Consider the following 26172-nt stretch of genomic DNA (forward strand, 5'->3'; position numbering starts at 1 on the left):
TGGATCTTCAGATCCTTTAAATATACTGAAGGGTATAGAAAAGTTCTGTTCATGGCAGTCTTTGAAACAGCGCTCTCAACTTCTGTAAAGAAAGTCAGAGAAGGAACTTTCCACGTTTTGCATCAATCTTTTCCCTAATCATATTTGCAGAGGTGTTGACCACCTTTGACCCTTGCTATCATCTCCAGCTGAGCCTGTAAAAACACAGTACACCCCTGAAATAGCAAATGAGGCCTCCCAACACAGCCCATTGTATAAAAATAACCAGCTGCTTCAAAAAGTTTGTCCAACATATTCTCTGAACCCACCTGCATAGAGAAACTGATTGCTTATATCAGTTCCTAGCTTTAAGATACAGTATTGGCACTTGTCTTTATATCTATACTTCCAAAGAGATCAAGAATTTATTTTAAAAATAAATACTAAGATATCTTTACGTATTTCTCTTTCAACACATTTTCTATATGCTTCCCAATGAAAATGTGTTAATACCAATGTGATTGGATTTTCTTGATAGTATTTACAGATAGGATGCATTACTTGACATGCATTCAGTTCTGGAGCAACTTCAACTGAATTATTCAGTTTCCAGTGTTTTGTTTCAGAAAAACAAACTTCCTGAGGGAAATTTTGATTTCTTTTTTGGTGCTATCTCCTCTGCCATAGTATAGGAGTTCACAATTATTTAACAGAGGAAAGCAATTTAGATTAAAATCTTGGGGTATGAGGGAAGCCTTTTCTTATGAAATGTTGAATATACAATAGTAACTGCCAACCATTTAATCAAGTTTTTTTTCAGCTTTGGTAGAAAAAAAAAATAGGTGTCCAGTAATAGCATATGTCAGGTAAAAGACTCAAGAGTGCATGCTCAGTTTACATTCTCTTCAAGGTCTGTCACCCAAATGATTTCATTGATTTTCCTGTATAATCACAGAGACAAAGTTAATGTACTCTATTTTTCACTTTAATTATTCCAAATACAAATCTAAATTTAAAAATAAAAATCCATCTAAATAAAATTCTGTTTTTAAAAAAATCTTTTTTTTTCATTCAAGAAAAATTCAAAGTAACTAACAAACAGGAGGAAACTACACAAATGTAAGTGAAGATGGTCACAAGAGCTTGTTTCACCATCAGGGGGTGAAACATGACCAACGTTTTTGGGGATTTACTCTCCACACATCAATTGTGTAAGGGTAAATTCACAGAGATATTATCTGCCTGTGCGGGACTTTTTGTTACAAAACATATTACACTCCTCAGTTTCCTACGAACTTATCCATTAATTTTATCAGAATTTCTTAAGCACTAAACTAAAACAAATCATTATTATTGACCCAAAGTAGAGGACTGGACCCATTATTTGACACAGCAGTGACCCCACGAAGAGCAGAAATGCATCTGTCAGAGTTGCTCTGTGGCAGCTTTCATCTGGAGAACCTGAGGTAGATTCCAACACCTTTACAAACAAGGTCAATATTATGAACTTTACTTGCAAATGACAAAGCAGATACAAATGGTTCCTGACAACAACATTGTAAAGAGTGTCTAAGCCCTAAAAGCCTGCCTACAAGGCTGCAATGTTTACCCATCTTCATATAACAAAAATAGTACTTCTGAAAGTGTAAAAAAACCCGGAAAATAAGCTGAGTCAGACTCTAAGCAGAAATAGAAATTTGGCCATTTGTTTAGGATTGTCAAGAGTTATACAAAAAAAGAAAATATATTCCAAACTATGAGGTCAACTGTATCTTACATGTGATGGATCCAGAGCAGGGCTTTTAGTGTCAAGACAGCTGGTTTGATATCCGAATAGTTATCAGATTTCTCAGTTTAGGCAACTTCTGCTTTTGGCTAGGACAGAGCTCATTTTCTTCAAAGCAGCTGGTATGGTGCCACATGCTGGATTTGTGACCAGAAGAGTGTGGGCATCACACCTGTGTTTTAGCTGATGGTCAGCAGCGCTTGCACAGTGCCAGGGCCTCTCCTGCTCCTCACACTGCCCCATCAGCAAGGGGCTGAGGGCACACGAGAGCCTGGGAGGGGACACAGCCAGGACAGCAGAGCCCAGCTGACCCGAGGGATACCCCATGCCACATCACATCACACTTAGCAACACAAGCTGGGGGAAAACAGAAATGGGATGGGGATGTTTGGAATTACAGCATTTGTCTTCCCCGGTAACATGGTGTGAAACAAAGCCCTGCTTCTTTCAGGAAAACAGCTGAACACCTGACAGCTGACGGGAGATGTGAATTAATTCTTCATTTTCCTTTGCTTTACCTGTTAAACTGTCTTTATTTCAACACACTTCTGCCCCCCCCCTGCACTTTCATCCTTCCGAAACCCTTCCCCATCCCACTGTAGAGGTTGCAGCTATGTGGTGCTCAGCTGCCTAACAGCACTAAACCACAGAGCAACCTTTTTCTTTTAGGTAAAGCTGAGCTCAATAGCATGTGGCTCGGGGCCCTGGCATTGCACCTAAAACTTGTACATAATCTACAGGTAGCAGGAGCACACAAGAACACTTGTCACAGGTTTTGGTGAACATGATAATTTTTGCTATTCTCAGCAAAACTTAAGGTGGTGTCTAGGTCAAAAGAATTCTTCCTCTGAAGTGCTGAGCTGAATATCATCTACATATACAGACTTTTCTTACAAAAATCAATGTGCTCAGCTTCTATGGATTAATGTGAATTCAGGACTTTAAACATCTCCATACAGAGCTGAGAGCTACATAGCTCAAATGCCACTTTTCAAACAAATATCTGACTCTCCAAAGGCATTTTAGCATCTCTTTATCACTTGTGAGCAACTATCACTATCTGGCTACCAGAGCATAAACCACAAAGCAGTAGGGTTTTTATGATGCACACAAGTATCCACTACAGTCAAGGACACAAATACACTTACAAATGAGGACAGTACTAAAACTCAGAGGGTCCCTGAAAGGCACCCTTTAACCTCAGCAAGCTTTGAAGGTCAGGTTCTAAACCAGAACACTGAATAAAGCAAACCGTTAACAAGAAAGTTAAAAACACAACACCTTCATTTGTTACTATACCAAGTATTATACCAAAGGCCCATCTCAGATCAACCAAATGTTCAGAGTACATCCCAGATGTAAGCTATCATCAAACCAAGTCTGAGCAATTAAAAGCAGATTCCAGAAATAAGGGGAAGAAACTAATTCAATGGGTTCTTTCAAGATCCAAAAAGAAGATAAGCTCCTCTCCCAAATTAAAGAAACTCTTAAAGCAAGATACATCTGAGATAAAAAACTGAATTAGAATATCTATGAAATAAGTAGTAGCCAATTAAGCCTATCTTACAATCAGAAAGAAAAAGAGGAACAATATGCATCAAAATGTGCACACATATGGTCTTGCAGCAAAATGAACCCCAAAATAAAATGCTATCTGAACAAAGAGGTAAAAGCATGATTAAGTGGCTAATGCCATCTCTATTTTGTAATGAAAATTTTTTTTTTTTAAATCTAAGATTGCTTTTGGGGTTTGTCACAAGGCGTTTATTGAGTAAGAACTGGCAGTTCTGAAACTCTGCTTCAATTCCATCTACCTGCCACAGAGAGATGTGCTGGTCCCTGGCCCAAGACCTGCAGCACATGGATCTTCACTCTGGCAGTTACAGAACCTGAGGCATGATAAGCTTTTACAGCTTTGGAACAGCTCCTCTTCACAAAATATATCCAGCCTTTGTCTTTCCTTTTGTTTTCCCTTTGTCTCAGGCCCCTCTCAAACCCAAAGTTGATTTATCTAGTACAATAAGATAGGTGCAATTGTGAAAAGAGCTAGGCTTTTGATTTCAACTCTTTCTGCACTGCTGCAAAAGCTAAATTTAAAATTCAGTCAGCCAAAAGAAACCTTTTTACTAAACAGCTTCTTCCCCCTTCCAAAACCACATCTGCTGAGAAGTTAATTGCTTTGCAGGGTATCTTGTCACAGGATCATCTCATCAAGGGGTTCATGTCATCACTGGAGGATTTGTATGTAATCATAAAATAACCTCATCCATATTCCAGAGCCAATTTGCTGCAGTGATGGAAGGCAACTGGAGGCTGAGGATGGCAGGCTTTGCCTTTGCTACCATGCTCATGTCAGGGCCCTGCCCCTGGTGCTGTCTCAGCACTGTGCAAAGGCACTCAGCTCTCCCTGGAGCTGCCACTCCTCCTCCCCATTAGCCACTGTCTCTGTAACACCAATTCCACAGCCTCATTCCCTGTTCCTCAGTTCTTCCTGCAGGTTCATCCAATAACCCACATCTCCCTTTTCCCACGGTATTTCCCAACTGTCCGGTTTAGTCTTGCCTGTCTGAAAGATAACATTGCAGTCCCTTCACAAATAACTAATTGGCCATGACTGGGGAAGTGTATGAAACAGTCAGTAAACATAGAACAAGCCATTATATTGGTTCTAAAATTAAATTTAGATGGAAACTGCCAGCAGAGAGGCAGAAAAGCACTCTGCAGGGACAGCACATTTCTCACAACATCTGACACACTGGGGAGGTGAAAGCATGGTTCTGCTCAAGTCAATGAGAGTTCTCACTGCAGACTGCACTGGGTTGTTCCCCAGGGATACTGCACGGCACATCTTTCAGACAAGTTTAAGGTAAGTAGCTGGTGTGACAGAAAAAAATTCAGCTTGGGCTGAAAAAGTCCAAGTTGCCTTAGTTGGTGCAGTGGTAGTTATTTGCTTTCACTATTGATGTGCTGAAGAGGATGCCACTAAAACTGCAGCCCAATTAAGTAATTCAGTTTCCACTGATTCTTTCATTTACTGCCTGGCCTCAGATACAAGGACAAGTTACAGGACTGGCAATTGCATGTTACCTTACTCCTGTGCCAAGGATCAAATTACTAACTTCCTCCTTACTGCTTCTTCGATGTATCCTTCTACTGGTAAGACAGATCACAACAAGGATTCTTCATATCATTAAAATATTTAAAGTGGAAGCAGATGCTAATATCTGAATTTTTTTCCTATTTAAAAAAAAACCCACACCACCAAGATCTACACCAACCAGCTCACTAAACACTTACCTGTGCAGAAATGGAGTATTCCTCAACTCACAGAAGCATCTCACCTTCTGAAGCATGAGACTGGACTGCCTTTGCCGTTGGCACGTTGGCCAAGCAGCTCACACCCACAGCACTGAACCAGGACCTCTGCTGTCCCCATGCTCAGCACTGAGCCTCCCTGACCCCCCTACGTGCTTCAGGGCCAGCCAAACACCACAGAGGCCTGGCTGGTCCTGTTCACACACCACTGCTGTAGCAAGACCTGTGCCACTGCCCCAGAGCCTCCCTCGGTGTTTCTAAGCCTTGACACCTCTGATCTCTGAGCACCCCAAATGCCTCCAGCTCCTCGCACCCAAGGAACAAATGCGACTGATTCTGCACCACTGCCCTTAAGAGTGCTGTCAGTTTTCTGTCACTAAATCATGAAATAATGAGAACTGTTGGGTTTTGGGGTATTAAGAAACAAAATCAAGCAGTCTCTACCTCCCTGCAGCCAACTTGAGAATTTTGTAAAGACTGGATTCCTAAAATAATTACCTTCCAGGTAACAGTGCTAAACTGCCAAAGAAAGACACCTCAAATATTAAACCACTTCATAAAATTCTGGGCTGGTTTCACAGCTGTCAGCAGTCTCAGCCCAGTTTGCTCAATCACCCTCTCAAGTCCCACCACACTCAGGAGGTTTTAGATCTTTTGGAAAGGCTCTGTCCTATTTGCTACATGAAGACTCAGGTCTCAAGTCTGCTGTTGAATAGTTCAGAGGGGCTCTCACCTGCTCTTTGGCAAAGATCTAATGTTTTTACAAAAGTATTTAACTAGAATTACGCTATCATTTTCTCGATTCAGCTCCAATATTATCCTATGTGACTTGTAGTTCTGAACTCCAGAGGTAAGCTAACCACTTCAAATGGAAGAGTTCATTTATTTCTTAGATCTCAGTTAATCTGCCTGGCTGGAGCAAGATAATTGTTTTTACAATCTGAAAGGAAAAGACCCAAAACACTTGCTTTATCTGGCTGACTCTTAAATTACTGTGATCACCTCTCTCCATATGACCCCCACATCAACAAATAAAGGAAAATAGAATCAAGTAACAGGAGACTTCTTCTGAAAAAAACTCATAGAAAAATATCCAAATACATTTCAAACTGTGCAAGCTAAATTTTCAGAGATTGCTGTTGTAACTAACCACACCAATTTAAAGACTTATTGCTTTTAACATTAAAAATGTCTACATGTATATTGGACCAGTATACAAATATTTGAGAATTTGATAATACACCTAGTCACACACTTTTGGAAATTACTAAACCGTCTGAGGGCTTGCCAGTCTTAATCATTCCCTCTGCCGTTATCCATCCTCTCTGACACACTCAGAGCATAAAAATACAAGGAATGCAAGATGGCAACAGTAAAGATTAACACAACATTCCTGTCCTGTTGAAGCCATCAACCTGTCTACGAACATTTACAATTCACCAGAAACCACCACAAGTCCCCAGTTCTGACTGGGGGGAGGGAGTCCAAAACCATTGACTCTATATTCAGCAGTAGTTGGGCTTTACAGGTACCAAACTCCAGCTCCACGAGTCCCTAAAACTCTGCCTCAAGCTCCTATGGAAGACCCTTGATCAAACTCCTGGAGAATGACTTCTGCTCCTCTTCTGACATCAGCGGCAGCTGGATCAGCTCCCAAAAAGAGCTCAAAGCAGATGCAGATTCCATGCTGAGTAGGGGCTTGTGAGGCCTCTCTGCTGAAGCTCAGTGCCCAGGTACCTGTACAAGTGATTTCTGCCTTCTGAGGGTAGCCAAAGGGTCTAAGACAGGAAGGCACAGATATGGGTTGTTACCTTTTTTTTTTTCTCCAGTACTTTTTCAACATTTTCACAAATACTCATTCATTCTCATAATTCTCTCAATGCAGTACACAAAGGAGTTCAAATTATTTTTTTGGGATTAAAAAAATAAATTTCCATTGTAATTGGGGACTGGATTAAAACATATCATTCAGTCTTTGGTCACACGCACCCATACTACCATTCTGCTGATGCATTAGCTATTCAGTGAAAAACCCTAGCTATTTAAAAGCTTCTTTAAAAAGAAAATAATGCTGACTGTATCCTCCACATTTCCTTGCAGTTAACTGCAGTAACTGTAATGAGAGAGACTGATGGCAGCTGATGTGGTATGCCGGCTGGAGATCTCCCTCATGCTAAACATTTTACAGCCTTTCTGCCCAAAAAAAGGGAAAACTAGTAGGTGACAATTAACTTCCAGTCCACAATACCACAGTTCTGAAGTTGGGTGCACCCATGATGCACAATTACACCACTCTACCCAAGTAACCATTTCTCTGACAGCTTTTGCTACAGCTTGGAAAGCAGAGAAGCAATCTGGGTCACAAACTCATACTCAAATAGTGAGACTAAATTACCTAGCTGCATAGCACTGTCACCACACCATTTTCCCTCTCAAGAGAAAGTGTTTACAGTAACTAAAGCAGCAAATCCCTCTTTTAAATACATCCCTTAACCTTCTTTAAATTTATTACACTTTAATTAAAGTCACAGAACTTTGTTTAGAGCAATTGAAAACCACAGGTTGGCAGCCAGAATATCTAATTTATAAGAACTCTGACATCTTGGATTCCCATATTTGGAGGATGTTACTTTAATTTATTTATTTTTCCAATTAAGATGTTCTCACTGCTCATGCATTTTTTATTCCCTAATGCGCTGTTCTAACATAAAAGAAGCAGACAACATGTTTTTTCAGTTGGAGACTACTTCCAAGCCTGCTCCAGTTTTATAATCTATTCTCTTATGCTCTTACCAACCCCCTCCATCAAACAGCTCAGAGTATCCATCTACAGGCTGTATTCACAGCAAAAGGCACTCCGGCACAGATTTTCAGTGGAAAACCATTAATTTTTGCAGCAAAGCACTTTTCTCTCCCTTCTATGCCCACAGAGTTCAAGTAAAGGAAGATGGATACTGTCTGAATAGGTGAGTACCTTTGTAGCCATATGGCTGAAGATAAATAAAACAAAAATATATAAATAAATAAATAAATAAATAAATAAATAAAGCACCTTTCAGGCTTACCCCTCCAGATTAATCAGCTACACTGAGAACAACTTGGAATTTCTATTTTGCAAACAGATTTTCAATAAATACATTTTGATACAGTACCTGCCACCTCCTAAATTGTAGGCTCCATGCTATTCCCTCACTCTTCTCAACACCATTAAATGCAACATATTTCTGTGCTGTTACTGTCATAGGGCACAAGCATCCCAGTGGACAGCCAGGTGCCATGGGAAACAATACAGACTCTACAGCTGAAACTAATTCCCAGAAAAGACAAACATCAGATCTTGTAGGACTTGTCAGCCTTGATTAGTACTACTGATTATTTAAGGACAACGATGCAGTTGCTCTAGCTGAATCTAAACCAGAAAATCCCTGACAACCCCTTTTTGCCTAGAGCAGGGAGGCAGAGATCCTACCAAAAGCAGGGAAGCTAATTTCCGTGTCACTCTGAGCACAGGTTTTACTTGTGCATCAGTAGTACATTTATAATTAATGCTGTCTTTTCATTTTTCTAAGCCTTCAGAACCTTACTAGAATGTTAAAAGCATGTTAGCGAGGGCACCCATGGCTTCTCACGTCAGTTTTCTGAAACACATCCCTGGCTAGAGGTTACTGTCTAGCACGAGAGCTCTTCAAGTCAGTGAGGAGAGTCCAGTGACATTCAACAGGTTTCCAGTCCAGACTTCAAGGTATCTTTTTTCTGTCCCATGAAGATGGGCTGAGAAATTTGGGGCTGTTCAGCCTTGGGAAAGCTCCTTGCTCAGATGACCTTCTAGCACCCTCCAGTACCTAAAGGGGCCACAAGAGAACTGGAGAGGGACTTTGGACAAGGAGACAAAGTGATAGGGCAAGGGGAAACAGCTTCAAATCAAAGTGAAGTGGGTTTAGATTAGATAAATAGAAAGAAATTCTTCCCTGTGAGGGTGGTGAGGCCCTGGCACAGACTGCCCAGAGAAGCTGTAGCTGCCCCATCCCTGGAAGTGTTCAAGGCCAGGTTGGACAGGGCTTGGAGCAATCTGGGACACTGGAAGGAGTCCCTGCCCACGGCAGGGGATTGGAACAAGATCATTTTTAAAGGTCCTTCTAACCCAAATCATTCTGATTCCTGAGTCAGAAGCTCCAAGCTCTAATATCAAACTCAGCTACAATTCCCACTCCATGTTCTTGAAGGAGCAGTAAAAGCAGCCAGCAAGATGCAGCAGGAGCTGATTTCAAAAGGCCCTGTACTTGGGCAAATAAATCTCCTTTGATACATATGCTTCCCCCTCCATATGACATCTCATTAGAACAGACACAATTACACTGCTTTAAAGGTAATGCTTTAAAGCACTACAGGTCTTTGCTATTTCCCAAGTATTTTTCTCTAGCCTACCCAGGCCTGAAAAACAAAGCTGACTTTGAACTGAATCCAAAAGATAATCAAGTACAAATGTCAAAGCAATTTTACAAATCAGAGTAATGTGGGTGATTGGGCTGGGAAGAGAAAATGTAGATTTGACTATCTATTTACAAATTAAAAGCTTCTTCTCCAATGCTTTCTGATCAACTGCAGTTCTTGGAGGCCAGAGTATCACAGTATGAATCCTGTAGCAAAACTAGGTTGTGACTGGATATTTTTCCCAATGCAAACACTTGCAATGCACTCTCAGGTACAGATTAACTTTAGTAACACTGCATTCACAAATTGTTTGCTCACAATAGCCTTCCAAATATGTAACACATTACCACAGTCCTAAACAAAAGAATAATGCATTTATGCAAATTCAGGCATGTCTGTAAGGAAGCCATGCTGCCAGCCCCTAAAGAAATGCAGTAGAAATTCAAGGCATTAATTTTGGCAGTCAATTTTTTTTTTCTTTTCCCTTTTTGTTTTGCTGGCAAACACAGAAAACAAAAAGCTGAGAACTTTAACTACATAGGTACACTAATTTAGGAAGCTAAATTCTTGTTCTGATGACACCAAACCTCTGCAGGAGGTGGGACAGGTGAATATACTGACTGCACTCATATCCTGTTTCCTCTTGTTCATTCAAGTCTGCAGAAGCATCACCTCTCATTGGGCATCCTGAACTCTGCCGAGAGCCAGACACCACACCAGCCTAAAATAGTGACATTTACATGTAAATCCACAGCTCTTCACACTGGACTCTGCTCACACTTTCAGCTGCAGCTTCCCTAACACTAACATGAAGAAGGCTTAGGGTTTTCAGTAGTGCTCAGAAGTACTCCTCATTGACTTGGTCTTCATTTTCAAAGCTTCGACATTTATTGCACTGTCATAAGAAAATGCTATGATAAGCAAGATGTTGACTCATTTTCTGAGTGTAAAGATATAAAGGGTTAAAATTTTATCAAAGTAACACCATCATTCACAAAATTCTCTAATTAACTGAACAGTGGTGCTATAGCTGACTCAGGAACTTAGACTTCCTTTATTTTTTCCCCATCTCATTTAAACTTCTACTATGATCTGTCCTCAAGTCATGCTTTCAGAAGTATTTCCATTACTCTTCCACAGGAGCTGTCATAAAACACCACAATACACAGCCAAATACAGACATCTCGGTACAGATTTATGCTGGAAGCAACCTTAGGGTGTACCACCTTAAGGGACATGGTTAGATGGATCGGCCCTGTTTAGGGCTACCTGACAGAGATGGCTGGACATATTTGTCACCACATATGACAGCATAGCTCATTCCATAATTGTATTTATCTATTTCTGCTTGTTACTGTAAAGAAAATCAGGTCTCAACTATGTCTCTGTGCAGTTCTCCTGTCCCAGGAAAGAATTCTGCACCAGACAGTCATTTTGTGTTGTCTTCATTTTAAATGCTGTACAAAAAAGCAGCCAGCGAAACAATCTGCTAAAAAGGGTCTTCTCAAAACATTATTTGCAACATAAAGAAAAAAATCAAAATAGATAACAAAGAACCTGTCTCAAAACCCAGTATGTCATTAAACAAAGAAAAAAGCATTCTGTTGAAAACAAAGAAGTAGTATAACAGATAAATAATGGGAACGTAAATAAATCAAATTACTGAAATTAAGAGAATCTTTGCAAACTGTAGATGTCATGCCTCAATTAACTTAAAATTACTCTCAGCATTTAATTGCTTCTAAGGTCCAAATAAGGTCCAATAAGCAACATTCCTTCAGATTAGATTTTTCAGAAGTTAATGGAGTTGCAGAAAATGGTTGTAACTTTCCTCTCAAAACAATATCTCATAATTACTTGGGTCAAAATTCAAACTTTTTCAAATGTTCCTTTAACTCCTGTAACACTCATATAGCTTTATTCTGCCTGTCTGAACAAAATGAAGACTTCCAAAAAAATATCTGCTATCATCACCCAATCCATTTAAGTGCCACGATCCCAAAATGCATATATTGATCCTCTCACTGAGCATGAAAGATATTTTTTCCATTCATTTCAGTGCAATAAGATACAAAAGTAATGGTTTGTTTTCCTCATTCATAAAGACTATTATGAAAGTCCCAATTTCAAGCTCTCTGAATTTCTTCCTCATCAGCTGCTAAGTCTGAAGTCTGCAATACATTGTGAGATCAAGTCCAAAGGCAAGAGAGATTCTAGGTTTGCTGATTTTCATTCCCTGAAATCCTGGCAATATGCCATCTCACAGCCTTCACAACTTCTAATGGAAAAGACAGAATACCCTTCAGAAAAGAAAAAAACACTGGTTCCAGTCATGCAAAAAGAAGCTTCCAGGTTTCTCAGAAGTTTCCAAATGGGGCAGCACATGGAAAAATAAGTAAAAACTACATTGTCTGATTACGCAAAATAAAATTGAAGTGTCTCTGATGCATCTATCGATTCTTCAGGTTCTCAGGTATGTTGAGTGAAGCAGCTCACAACAGAACAGACTGCACGCCCATCCATCACACTTAAATGAAATCACTGGCAAGCATAACTGCTCAGCTACTGTCTAAACTACAGAAATGCATTTAATACTCCCCCATCAGCAATCAACCTTTTCCACATTTGTTCATAATCACAATGAATTGTTCCATGTTAATACTTTGTTTTCCTTTTCTTATCCCATGGCAGTTTAGCATGCTTCTTGAATGAGATATTTATAGGGGAAAAAAATCTCCTTTTCCAATTTTATTTCCATAACTAGAGAATATTTTTGAAAGAAATACAGATTACAGAACATGTTTGCTTACCTGTTGCAGTCCACATGGAGCAGAAGATGGGATGCACTAAGTGACACAGAAATCCTGTGCCACTGTCCATCTGCCAGGCGGTAGGGGAACACCTCTGTTCTCGTCTTCCCATTAAACCTGTAGTGATACCTGATCTCATCCCGCAGGCCGCTGCTCTCCAGTTCAAAATAGCTGCATTGAAAACATGAAGATTCAGTTCCACATGTGGACATACTGTCTGAAAGAGACTGTCACTTTCTTCTTAACTGGTAAGTCTTCTATAAACAAACACCACAATCTAAAGAGGTTACTCAGCATGGATTAGCTACTAATTAAGTTTTTTTTAAAGAAGCAGAGAGACAAGGCTATACATTCAGAGAGCAGTACACAACCAGCAATACTAATTACATGAAAACAGCTCAAAGTACCACCTGTTAGCCGAGGAAACTGAAGTCCTCTTTTCACCCATAAAAAACTACAAGACACCAAGCCTTACTCTTTTCACCAAAATATTTTGTATGATTGCAGGCTTTGTAAGAAATTGAAAAATAAGGAACAGTACATGTATCACAACCACAAGCAAATAAAAAGCCATTAAGGTAAGAAACCACCAGGTAATCATTAAATTTGTATTTACTACTTGCAAATCCAGTTAAAAAAACACAGCTGTTTATTTTTATTTTTAGGACACCCCTACATACAATTGTGCTTAACTCATTTTCTGACTTTTATTGTTACTGCCATGATTGTTCAGCTTTACAAGGAAAGGACAAAACCTCCTGGCTGGATTAGGTGTCTCCACATGTGGCATAAACCATCCAACAATCAAAACCTTCATAAAGCTGTCAGACTCACAGGAGAGCTAATGAAGTGGGCCCATTAACTGGTCTCACAGGGGTGCAGGGGGAGCCAGTTCTTTCTCTAGGATGAATTTAGCCCTCCCAGGGCATACTGACAGTATAAATAGTGAAGTCTTCTCTTGGACCTCACCAAGCATTTGCATTGTATCGAATCTTTTTCCTGCTAAAATGAAGCTGTGTATATAGAAACAGGTGATGAACACCTCCCTTCATAGTAGAAATAGCTCTACAAGACAGTAAAGATGTTAGATTGTCCAGATAGTCCTTTGCCCCATCTACCTCCACAGTGTTTTCTTTTTCCCTATTGGCCAACACTAATTTAACATGGCATTTGAGAGATAGGTGCTGATGTGGGGTAGGGTGGGAAAAATTACAGTAATGAAATCCACTTCCAAAAAATAAATGCAACACAAACCAATAAATATTGGAGTGCCAATTTTCATTTTCCAATAGGCCTTTTACACTGCTTGGCAATACACAGGCCCTAATAGCCCGTGTGCACAAGCATTACTTCAAGCACCTCTTCAAGATTAGATCTTATCAATGAAGCTGAGGGTTTCCAACATAACTGGAAAACAGAGTTCCTTGGGAGGAAACTTAGGTGATAAAACACTAGCTGGAAACATGTGCAAGACATCACAACAGGCTGGGAAGGGGAACACAAAGACAGTAAGTCTTCACCAGATGTGAAATTCAAGCCCTCCTCCATCCTGCCAGCTCCTTGTCATCGTATTTTTCATGCAACATAAAAGCATTATTGGGTCACATGAATCAAAGACTCAAGCGACAAAGTAAAACATGCAAGGAGGTAAAGGTAAAACCAAAGCTGAATAAAAACACAACAGAATACATGTAGTACAGAGTGGGAAAAAAGGCTGGTGTTGTGAAGGAACTGGCACAAGGAGAGCAGAGAAAGAGGGATTTTCTAAATAGTAGAGCAGAATGTTGATTAACTAAACTACAGGCAACACACATTAAAATACCTAAATTACATTCACACGAAATCTGGGGAAGATACTATTTCAATGCTCAGTAACAATATAGTCAATAACTGAGATACTGCTGCTGGTCTTCCCAAGCCAGAAAAGCACTAGGACAAGTACTGTCAGTGATGTCATACTTAAACATTTTGTAATTTCCATCTGCTCTCACAGCACAAAAGGAAGCAAGACAGAAAACTGAAAAAAAAAAATACGGAGAAGTACATAATATTCACATACAAAGAATTTGTATGTATATACATATAGATATATGGTTGATCATAGAGGCTTAAGAGTCCAAAAACAAGACAATCTCCTGTTGCAGGAAGCAAATTGCTTCCTGAGGTTATTCTTCATAATCTCCAATAGCCACAGAGCTGATCACTCACCACACAATGATTTCTTTGTTAATGTAAAGGCAACAGTGCAGCCCTGGAAAGGTCATTCAGATATTGCACTTAATCACATCTGAGCTCTATTATTTGTACAGCATAGGGAATTGCAAAGCTTCTCACCTGACAAGCTTTAGTGTCAATAGTTACCTCAGGACTGAGAACAGCTTGTTGCTTAGGCATCGAGCTTGTTGCCAATCTCCTGACTAATTTATATAGTACAGAACAGATTACTTAAAATTTCAGGTAATAGCTAGTGCTAACATTTTTATATATGTGCATGCAATGCAGTAAGTGCCACGGGACTGTATTAAACACCATGTTTTAGCTCTTCAGTGGCAGGAAAAGGAAGGTGACAGCAGACAAATTCTGCACCTATTTTTCACCTCCCTTCAACAAGTGCAAATCACAAACAGTTACACTCAGAGAGACATCAGTGAACACCAGTCAACAAAATCCCAACAGCAGAAACTACCTGGGTTACCTCAACACATCTCTCTCTCTTGTATTTAAAAAACAAAAGGCAATGTAAACCAACACTCTTGTGTTGATTTTTTTTGAGATGCAGAAATTCACACTGAGACCTTGATTACACAAACACTTCACTATGTTCTTGGTTCAGAAGTTGTCTTTTCTCTACCAGAATATAAGTCACATGCAAACTGCTTTCTCTTTTCTTTCTTCCTTCCATTAGACTCTAGGGGAAAGAAGCCTCTTCCAAAGCAACGACACAAAGGCCATTCACTCTTGGAAATAAGTGTACCCACTCTGTTTCAGAGTTCTAATCTGTAAATTGGGGAATGGAAGACACATGAGGGGAAAAACAAACTCAGGCAAGTAATCATCAACCAGTGAGAAAATAATTAGTAAACCCAGAGGAAATAAATGGATTTTTTTTTTAATCGCTATCTCATCTTCAACTTCAAATGCCATTATACATTTTTTTATCCATCATAAAACAACAGGTAAAAATGGGGAGGGGGAAAATTAATAGAAGGTACCCTACAAGATGTGGTAAGTACATCCAACATCTACAACACAAGAGACAGGAAAACTGACTGATCTCTAACAGGTGTTTTGAAGGTACTTTCCAGTATTTTGACAGGAACTACAAGGAAACAGAGGACTGGAATGAATCAGCATTCTTGAAAAGATTGTAACATCTGGGGCCATCTGAATATATGTATCATGATTCAGTGTGAACTTTCAATGCTGCCATGAAATCCATACCAAAAGCCCAAGAAAGATCCCTGAGTATTGTGACAATATCTGAATCTCCATCACATCTGCATGCAGCCTGTGTCAGCCTGTCCTACAGTTAGGGCCCTACTACCCTCCTCCAGACCTTTTTCACGGAAGAAAGGTGTGAGACAGTAATCTCCTTGTCAACTTTTTAGCACTGAGTGATGGTTTCTTGTTTTATTTGTTATTTCTCAGCAACAATTTATACTTCCATATATTTTAAATAAGGCATGATCAGAAGTTAACATGTATTTTGACAGATGAATTTCTCAGAACACATGTATTAAGAAAGCTTGATGTTTATGGAACAGCAATACAATTTGGCCTTGGCTGAAATTCTCCCACTAGTAGAATTTCCCTGTTTGCTAAGTATGTAAATTACTGCTGCCTTCTTTCGTACAATTATAGAATTCAAATGCTTTTTATAGGTCTATCTGCAGTCTCTCATTCAAACCCCAATGTATAAGAGAAAAACATCGCTAAATTCAGACTGATTTTATGCACATCAAAAAAAGTTGGGATATTTCAAGGTCATACAATGTGCTTTCCAGAAGGACAGTATTATTCCACAGCTGATTCAAGATATTTTACAATTCTTTCTGAAAGTTTTTGCAACTGCTACATACCTCACGCAAAAATATTGCTTGGAGACGATAAAGCTTGACACAGGTACGTTTAATGACTTTTTTTATTCCCCCTTTCTTTTAGTCACCACCATACTGACTAAACCGTACATTTGACTACTCATTTCACTTCCAGATCAGGAGAGAAAGGCTCCTAAAAGTATACTTTCAGTTGGAAACACCTGCTGTGGATGTAATGACCAAAAATTACTGGAAAAGTCCCCATCAATGTTAAATAAGAACATGGACAACACCTGAAGCAGAAAAGACAAAGTATTTCTATAAGGTGAGTTGGCTTAATCCACCATCTGCATTAAAGAAACATATTCACCTATTCATCATCTCAACCCACAGAAGAGATCTTATCCTGCAGCAAACACCACAACGTTTCATTCAAAGATTTTACTGCTGTTAGATTATGCAAGTGGCCAAAGGAAGGACAGCCCACAGATTATGGTTCCCAAGACAGGGCCCCAACAAGAACTGTGGAATTGGTGTCCTCCAGAACATCCTTAGGGTGCACAGCACTTTATTTCCTGATCTTCACCAACCCAATACCTATCACCAAACACTAAAATACAAAAATACCCCACAATTGAGTAAGCAGATTAAATGCTCCTGTAAGAGCTCTAGGAACTAATGCAGAACTACTTTTTGCATTCAATTCTGGCAACCTTCCTCCTTATCACATTCAAATATAAATAAAGCAGAGTTATCATTCTGACTTTACAACTTCCATCATCCTTGATCAAGTGCCAAATGAAGCCCCACAGCCTCTTTCAAGGAGCAGCACCAGCGCTTATAGCAGATGCTCTTACAGCCACTGAACAGATGTCCCAGGGCAAAGCAGCAGGCACAGATGGCATCCCTGCAAATATGTACAAACTTGGGGTTGCCATCTAGTCAAAACACTGTGCATCTGCTTAACATTGTATGGGAGAAGGTCACAAAACCACAGGAGTTCAAGGATGGAAGCCCCATCCACCTTGCACATGCCGCAGCAACACTATGATGTCGGGCCTCCCAAATGCTGGGGGAAAAAAAAATCACTGGCGTAAAAATGAGACTGTTACTGCACAGAAACTTCTGGAATATATCTGTGAGTCTGGCCAAGGCACAGTTTTTAATTTTTTTCAATAACAATGCAAATTCAGGAAGAGTCCAGAAATCAGTCATTTTGATGTCATCAGCTATAAATTGTAAATTCTGCAAGCTTCTGAAAAAATCAGTATATTTGGACTTGTTTGTGCACATAGCTTTTTCATTTCACAATAGCATTGTGCTATTTCATGATAAAAATGGCTTCAGGCAAGACTGTGCTTTAGCATCTTTGTAGAAACACTTCTTGATGTATTTAGAGACAGGCAAAAAATCTGCATCCATTATCACAGAAATCTCAGGATTTTCCATCTACAGGGATTCTGTGATGAATCACAAGCCATTAATCCTTCGGCCTTTTGCTGTTCCTTACCACCAAGTGAGTCTGTGTGCATAGTAAGACACACTATGTTGGGTGTGCCAAGTGGCTCAGCCTGGACAGCGACATCAAAGCAGCTGAGATCTTGTTTTAGCAGTCCTCAGTGCAAAGCAAATCAGGCCAGGAGTGGGCGCTGGGCACTGTGCTGCAGATAAGCTGGCAGGCATCTGCCCAAGGCACTGCCCCTGTCAGCGATGAAGCCATGGGGAGAAAAAGCAGTGCCTCTGCAAGAAAAGATGCATCTCTTCAAATGAAAGGAAACACTCACTTTGCAGTTGTCACCACAGCTCTGTGTGGATGCAAAACCAGAACAAGTTACACCTGTCAAGGCAAATATTTCAGTGGCTTCCAGGGGCGCTGTTCCTGTACCCTAGTTACTATAAAGTGACAGGAAAAGATCCCAAGCTCTGAAGCATTAAGCATTGTGAAGCACTGGATTTTGAAGAAATGCTCTTAACATGCTCAAGCACACAGATCTACTCCTCCACTGCACATGCATCTTGAGGAACACGTTTGGTGCAGTGAGAGTCTCATGTGCTGCAACTGTCACTGTGGCCCTGGATGGTAAGAGAGGGAAACTTCCTTAACATCCATAATTACAAACCATTCAAAGCTACCTTTTACAGCTGGTTTAAATAAAGACAGACCCAGAGGCTGCACAGCAAAACCATACATGGCAGATCGTTGCTTATGCAGCATTAAAGACTCACTGCTGTGGCAGAGATTACACACTGATATCACCAAAGTCAGACTGACATCAGGCAGCACAAAATATGTCATGAATGGAAGCATTACCTGTGACAATGAAATTTGTTGCTAAAATGTGCTAAATTTGTTGCAAAAATCAGATTAACTTTCCACAAAGGGAAACAAAAAAGCCAAATCCCATATATTGCATCACCTACTCTATTCAAAAAGTATTCCTTCTATGCAAGCAAATCCAATATAGCCAAAATGTAATACTAAACACTTTCAAACCTCTCATGTAAAAGCCTGAAAGTGCAACATCACCATGCTACTGGCTACCTAAGTAAGGTTCTTCCAAACATTTATATCCTTTCATTTCAAGCAAAAGGAACTAAACCCAGTCAATTAAATGACTTTTTTTTTCTATTCAGAGGACAACAGTAATTGTGTTCTACCAGCTTAGCTTGAAACATTTAACAGTAAACACTCCCACACTGACACCTTCTATTAGTACTGAATATTTATTAACATTTTGTCTTCTGTTCTACCCATCTTATACATGGCAGCTGGGCATGCAAGCTGCAAGGCATAAAGCATTTATGATGTGTTTGTATACCTGCAACTAGGCAGAGGTCATCCTAATACAAATTTACTTTCCTCTTTGATCATATAAAGAAAAAAGTAACCTCAACATCTGCCTGCCAGGCAAAAGACAGCTGGAGTCAGAGCTGGTACAAAGCAGCTACATATTTCCATGGCATGTGTTGTAAGGATTGACCTTCACCATTTTTGTTTTCATTTTATTTGTCTAAAAACCTACCTTCACCGTGACTGCAACCAGCCTACTATCTGAAAAAAAAAGCCTGGTTTCTCTCCTAGTCCTACTAAACCAAGTAGGAAGTACCACACTGCACCTAAAAATAGAACAGCGTGTTAGCAGGCTTCAGCGCTAGCACAGCCAGCAGGACAGAAAAGAGTCTGGCTGGAGTAAGCTGAAGTTATCACTCCTTAAATCTGTCTCAAAAAAAACCCCAGCAAACCCACACAAAAACAACAAAAGAACATACACTAAACACTGTCTTAACTTTACTGAGAAGTAACCTGACAAAAAAAAATCTTCACTCCTTTACATATCACCACTCCAATACCAAGTCACCTTGTACACTCACATCCTGCAGCCATCGTTACAGGGCTCGTCACCCTCAGCCCTTGGCCAAAGGTTTGTTTCCACAGTGCAATTCACAAAGCATTGCTATCTGAGGACTTCCTGAATGGGGGCTGGCTACTTTCTAAGGCTAACCTGGGACTCTGAGCTGGCATTAACCCAGGGATCTCTGTGGGTATGCAGAAGCCTAGAGCTGCCAGTGTGAACAGACTCCAGCAAAGTTGTAACGAAAGCAGAGCCCCGGTCCAGTCCCTCCCTGCCTCATGCTCATCACTACAGCAACAGCTCAGCTCAGGGGATCTCCAAATTTACAGTCTCTAAATGCCAGATTTTAATAAAACAAGAGGATAACAGCTTTTTAAACTAATGAGGTCTGCCACCTGAGTAAAACTGCTCAGCTGACAAGTATTTGAAAACAAATTACCCTAATTGCAGTGTCCTTAGAAGAAAGGTTCTTCCCTCTAATCTCTCAAATTCAGCAGCTTTTCAGTGATTTCTTACATTATGACAAAATCTACATGTTGCAAAACATGGAATATGCCAAAATCATCTTAGGTCTGGACTGGTCAGTATTCTTGAGACACTTTAAGCTGGCTTATTAAGACTTTTCTAATCAGCAAGAAAGGACACTTAATCAGTGGAACAATTACTATCCCTTAGTGAAGGCCAGCCTAATAAACTATAAGGATGTAGTAAATCACTGTGTCCTTGTATGCCTATTTATTCACTGCCAACTTGGCAGAAAACTCAAGGTCCATGCATCCCTTAGCTGAACTATCTCCATTATAAGATAAAAAAATCACACCCAGAGGTCAAAAAGCCACCTGTCCAGGTGAAGACCCTTCCCTCGGGCATGCACAGAAGTTAGCTGAGATTACAAAACTTGCATGGAAACTACTAACCAGTAGTAACTACTAACAAGTACCAGGGCTGTACTTGGAAAGTTACCAACTCTGGACTTCTGTGTACAAATAACGGTGTGGGGAGTCCTGTTGGTGTGCTTGGTTTGTGTGAAACCACCAAGCGCCCAGGCTTGTGCAGATCTGAAATAAATAACTGATATCTCTCTCAAGTGTGTAATTATTGACTTGTTGCACACTGGGTAACAGACAACAAACACATTTCTCCTGGATTCTCCGGAGAAAAAAAAAAAAGGAAAATCTTTTCCTTTGCCCTCTCTCAAGGTCCAGTCCATGTCTGCTCCGTCCGTATGTCCTCAGTCCCAGGCAGCCTCCACCTTCCCTGCCCCACTGCCATGAGCTCTGGCAGCTTTCCACAGCCAGCAACCATCAGGGCAGGCACTGCACCCCCTCCCTTTCTGGAAACATTGCCTGGAGCAAACAGAGCACACAGGCATCACTACAAAACTGCAAATAAAAACCAAAAATCCAGACACGTCACCAGACTACTGTCAACCACACAAATGAACATTAATAACATGTTGCAGACATCTGTCTTATTAACTAGGGGAGTTAACATTCCAAACAAGCAGCCTAAATTCAGCAGTCAGTTTTCAGAAAGTTGCATTTAGAGTAAGTTTGAGACATTCTGGTTCTTTGCCTGTATCAGAGGGTCATAAAACAATCAAACAGAATAACTCAGCATGTTGGAGCAGACTCCTGGGGGACCCACACATCCTGCTCCTGGCTGACCATAACATTTCTGCACTGTCCAAATTCAGGTTTAAAGAGTTTCAAACTGTCAGCCATTCTCCTCCAATTGCCAATGTGGTCCAATGGATATGTTTCAACAGCTGGTTATGAGCAGCATGTTAATGCTTCAGAGACACAACAATTGTCAGTCTAGTGTACATAAAACACCTGCTCGCAGCAGGAAGCCACAGGATGGAAGGTAACTCCTCCAGTAGTAACTCCTCTCTCACAATGCTTAAATCAGTGGAAGATTTATATAACAGTTCTTCTTCACTTTACCCTTTTGCATACTTTAACCCCAAGACCAGAAGCAGGTGAGCACAATTCTATTTGCATTTGCATCTCTAAAGACCTTTTGAAAAGGAAAAAAAAACATGTAAATGCCTCACATATTTCACATCAACTCATTCAGAGGGGTGGAAGTAAGGCTCAATCTTCCGCTATTCTCTTTACAGCTTTCCAGTTTACCAATTCAACATATCAATATTCATAAAGATGTGCCCTTTACCCTAAAAGAAAAAAGTTAATAGATACATCTGCAGAGTTTTTCCTTGCCTTTCTGAATCCTGGGCATCTTGGAATCCAATATGCATACACCCATCTTGCAGAGAATAATCTAAAAAACATAGCAGGGAGTAAATCTAATTTTTCAGGTTTACTACTAGGGTCAGAAGTCACTTGCAGAGGCTTCTTTTCATCAGCTAGGTTTCAGTGAATAATTTAACTAGCTTATTACTCCTTTGTGGTTTTAATTAAACATATAATAGCCTGGTAGCCTTCCAGCTGTTATTTGTGAACATACAGCTTTCTATCTGCTCCTCAACAGCCTCAGGAGGCATTCACGGTGTCACCTGGGGGAAGTATCCAACAATGGACTGGAGTCTCATGCCTATTTTACCTCCCCACCCAAAACTGACCTGCAAGGAGTAAAAGTCTCACTATGAGCCTGACACATTTATCAGAATCCTCCTGAATATTTATATCAACACAGCTTGCTGCTACATAGTGAAGGGGCAGATTTTGGACTCAGTAAATCTGTTTCACTATAGCAGTACAATCAGCTTACAGATTTCCAGATATTTGGCATGGCATCAAGTTTCTAAAGTTCAGGTCCTAGACACAGGTTAAAAGCATATTAAAAAAAAAAAAAAAAAAAAAAAAAAAAAAAAAAAAAAAAAAAAAAAGGAAAAATTTAGGAAAAAAGTCTTTAATGCTTTCTGTAAGAAATTCTTGGAAACAATCATCTTATGACTCAGTCCTTTGTTCTATCATGGTGAGATCTCTGATTATGAAACATACTTCAGAAAGGATGACATATGGGTACCTGAACATCCTTGACATATTTCTCCAGATGCTAATCTTGGCCAGTGGTGGAGAAGAACCATCAACATATCTCAAACCCAGAGATTAAACAGCTGAAAGGCAATGCTGACTCCATCTAATTTATGTTCTTGGGCTCTGGACCATGCAAGGCCAAAGCAGCTAAGGAGCAGGCAGACACAGCTTCAGGTGAAACTGTATTAAATCACTGTTGAAATGAGGAATTCATTGTGGGTGGCATTTTAAATATCTTGATGGCCTCTTCTAAGTGTTCTGGTGGTCTAAAGAGTCGAAGTTTGTGAGCAAAATAGCTCACAAAGCTCATCTAGGAAGAACTGGCTAGCATAATTCGCTGATCAAGAAAACAGTTTCCAACTTCTGCGTCCCCAGGTAACATGTCTGTCCATCCTATATTATTTTTTATTATCTCCAATTTAGGAAAGAAAACAGTCTTCAGATTTACCACTATATTCCACATAACTATACACACAGACTGCACAAACGATCAGACTCTCCAATTAGAATTTCTCTGCATTAAGATTTCGATTTTCCAAGATTTACTTTAATACATTTGAAGCATGAAAACAAAGCCTTTATCATCATTAAACTAATTCAACAAAATGTTAACAAAGATACATTGTTATCATTGTCCTGTCCATCAAAGGATGATATAAATTAACAGCAAATCTCTAATTGCTATGAAATATCCATTTAAAATAACAAAATAGTATATCTAAATTACTGACTTCAAGAAAAATTGCATTAATCGTATTTTACTATCTTCAGTTTAAGAGCTCCATTCTATTGGAAAATAAAAACCTGCTAAAACTTACTAGAGAAATGAAATTTAAACCAGGCATTCTATGCCTTACTACCTTAGGACAATCATCTCCACTTCATCAAAAAGCAGAATATATATACACACACCTTTTCATTGCTTGGAATAACACCTATTTCTCACCTATTAAATCTGTGACAACAAAAAAAGACATTCCCATAGAGATATGAACTCTGGTATCCACAGCTAACAGCTTCTTTTGTCACTTGCTGCTGACCTCCTATATGTTCTGAAGGCTTGAACTTTTAATTTAGCCACTTTTGGTATGCTGGTAAGTTAAAAAAAAGAAGAAATTGAGAAGAGTTCTTGGGTTTTCCATAGTCAAAAACTAAGGAACAGTTTTTAAGGTTAAGGAACAATTGTATCCTTACACTTGTTCCCACACATCTTGCTCCCAATGAAATAAAGATACTCTTTATTGTCCTCTTTGCAGTGTCTGTTTTCACAGACACGGGGAAAATTGAAAAAGATTGACCAAAAAAATTGATGTCATCAAGAACAGAACCATGATCATTATCAGACACTTAGAAGGAGCAACAGCTAATAAAAGGCTTGCCCTGTGACATGTGTCTGCACCCATTTCAGTCCCCATGCAAAGCTATAGAGTGAGTGGAGCTGTTAGAGAAACATCAAAAATTATCAACCTGAAAGTTCTGCTATTACACTGATCTAATGTAAGCATGGTCCTCTTCAGTAGTGCCCCAAGTCTTTGTTCTCTACTTCTCATCCATGTTAAAAAATACTTTCTCCATTGTCATCTAATTTATTAATTTCTGTCACCACAGATCTGGGGGTCTGAAAGCAGGATCCTTAGCAAGGTCTGAGCAGCAACCTGACAAACAAACAACGGCTTTAAGGGATACATAGAAAGTCCAAAAAAGAAGGATAGCCACAGTGATCCACCTGAAGTAACAGCAGTCAAGAGCAACACTAGACATGCCTGTTCTGACTCCTGCATGGAATTACAAGAGACTGAAACTTCCTGTTACTACACAGAGCTACAAAGGTTCAATTAGACTAGCAGGCAATCCTTCAACTCTATGTATTTTTAAGCAGATGTCATCATTTTAAATATTATAGATAACCTCAGTGCCAGAGAGGACAACAGCAGTGTATTTTGTTCAACCAAGATTACTCCTGCAGAGCACATCTCCCTACAAGCCTCTGCCTGTCAAGATAGAAGACTCAAGGAGCTGCATTCAGTAGATGCCATATCTAAAAATCCATGTGCCTTGCACTGTATAATCACCACTGCCTGTCTTGTTTGACCTTGGATTTTGCTATGTGACAGCAATTTTCTGTTCAATGGCTGTCCTCAATGTCCTCTTTCACAAATAAATAATAAACAAACCCTTAACATGGCAAACTGATCCTATTAACCATGACTTCAAATGGCCTGAAAAAGCTTGGAGAAATTGAAAAGTAATGTGAAAGGAATGATAGAGTAAGAGAAGGAAAACAGGAAAAGATAAAGGGAGGGATCCCTCTCAAATGTAAAACAATACTATTCTAGACTGAGACAGTGGCCTGAAAATGCAAAAAGGAATAAAGTAACAGACCGATAAGAAAGTAGAGGTGACAGAAAAATACAGCAAAGTCCTCCCCTTAACTAGGGAACCTCGTCTGGACATCTCTGCTGTTGCACTAGCAAAAGGCATCACTGACAATTTGGTCATGATGAAGTCACTGCCTTCTCCTTCACACACTTTCTCAACAAAAAGGGAAGAAATTGGGCTAACAATTGAGTATCATGTACATGATTAAGACAAATACCAGTAGGACGTTTTTAATAGAATGCTGCAGAATAATTGGTATTAGATTTGAAATGGGAGCAACCAAAGAATGTCCCATTACTTGTATTACAACAGAAAAGACCAGCTCTAGTCTTTTATGTGTCAGACTAGACACAAAGGTCCTTCAAGACCTAAGAAATTACCAAAAAAGCATTCACAAAGTTACAAATAGGAGACTGTTTTATACAACGCACAACTTTGAAACATCAAAACATCATTGGAATTGTATTATGAACCATAATACAAAGTACACCTTTTTTTGTAACAAACTGATGTCTGCCACTAAAACAGATAATCAAAGAGACCTCTTTTTCCTCCTATACTGACAATCAGAAACAAAAAAAAAAAAAAGGGGGGGAGGAACAGGGGGGAAGAGACATACATGAAATAGGAATATAATGTATTTATTTTGGGAAGAAAAGGTACACAGTATTACATGCAAGCACAAGTAACTTAATTCCTTAATAGATTAGTTACTGAATCTCACAGAAGATGTATTCTTTTAAAATGTTATAAAACATAGTGTAGCAAGAAAAGTGCAAGTTCAACTTTTATGAAAAAGCAAACTCCAAAGCACATACAATAAACTAGTCAGGAAAATTGCATTACAAGGTTTGTAACTTCCAAAGTGCATTTCATCTATACTACATTGGCTTTAATCTTTCTGTTTAAGTTATTTTACAGATCGGGATACATAAATAATTAATTCCTCCTATAACAAAAAAAAAAAAAAAAACACACCACAAAAAAAAAAAACCCTAGAAAAAAGTAGCAAATTGCAAACTATGAAGTAAGGCTCTAACTCGCATGTTTAATTTTACATCTACCATTTCAACACATTGT

The 26172-nt window shown here is 39.5% G+C and overlaps 1 protein-coding gene across 2 annotated transcripts in view; it reads right to left on the reverse strand.

The window, feature by feature from the left end:
• Positions 1-26172, reverse strand: part of NELL1 (neural EGFL like 1) — a 291050-nt gene that overhangs the window by 240058 nt on the left and 24820 nt on the right. For both annotated transcript variants that reach the window (XM_053944628.1, XM_053944627.1), the window contains exon 4: positions 12322-12492. In XM_053944628.1, coding sequence (XP_053800603.1) covers positions 12322-12492 — 171 coding nt within the window. The remainder of the gene's footprint in view (positions 1-12321; positions 12493-26172) is intronic.

This window comes from Vidua chalybeata, chromosome 6, assembly GCF_026979565.1.
Source record: "Vidua chalybeata isolate OUT-0048 chromosome 6, bVidCha1 merged haplotype, whole genome shotgun sequence".
NCBI classification, from domain to species: Eukaryota; Metazoa; Chordata; class Aves; order Passeriformes; family Viduidae; genus Vidua; species Vidua chalybeata.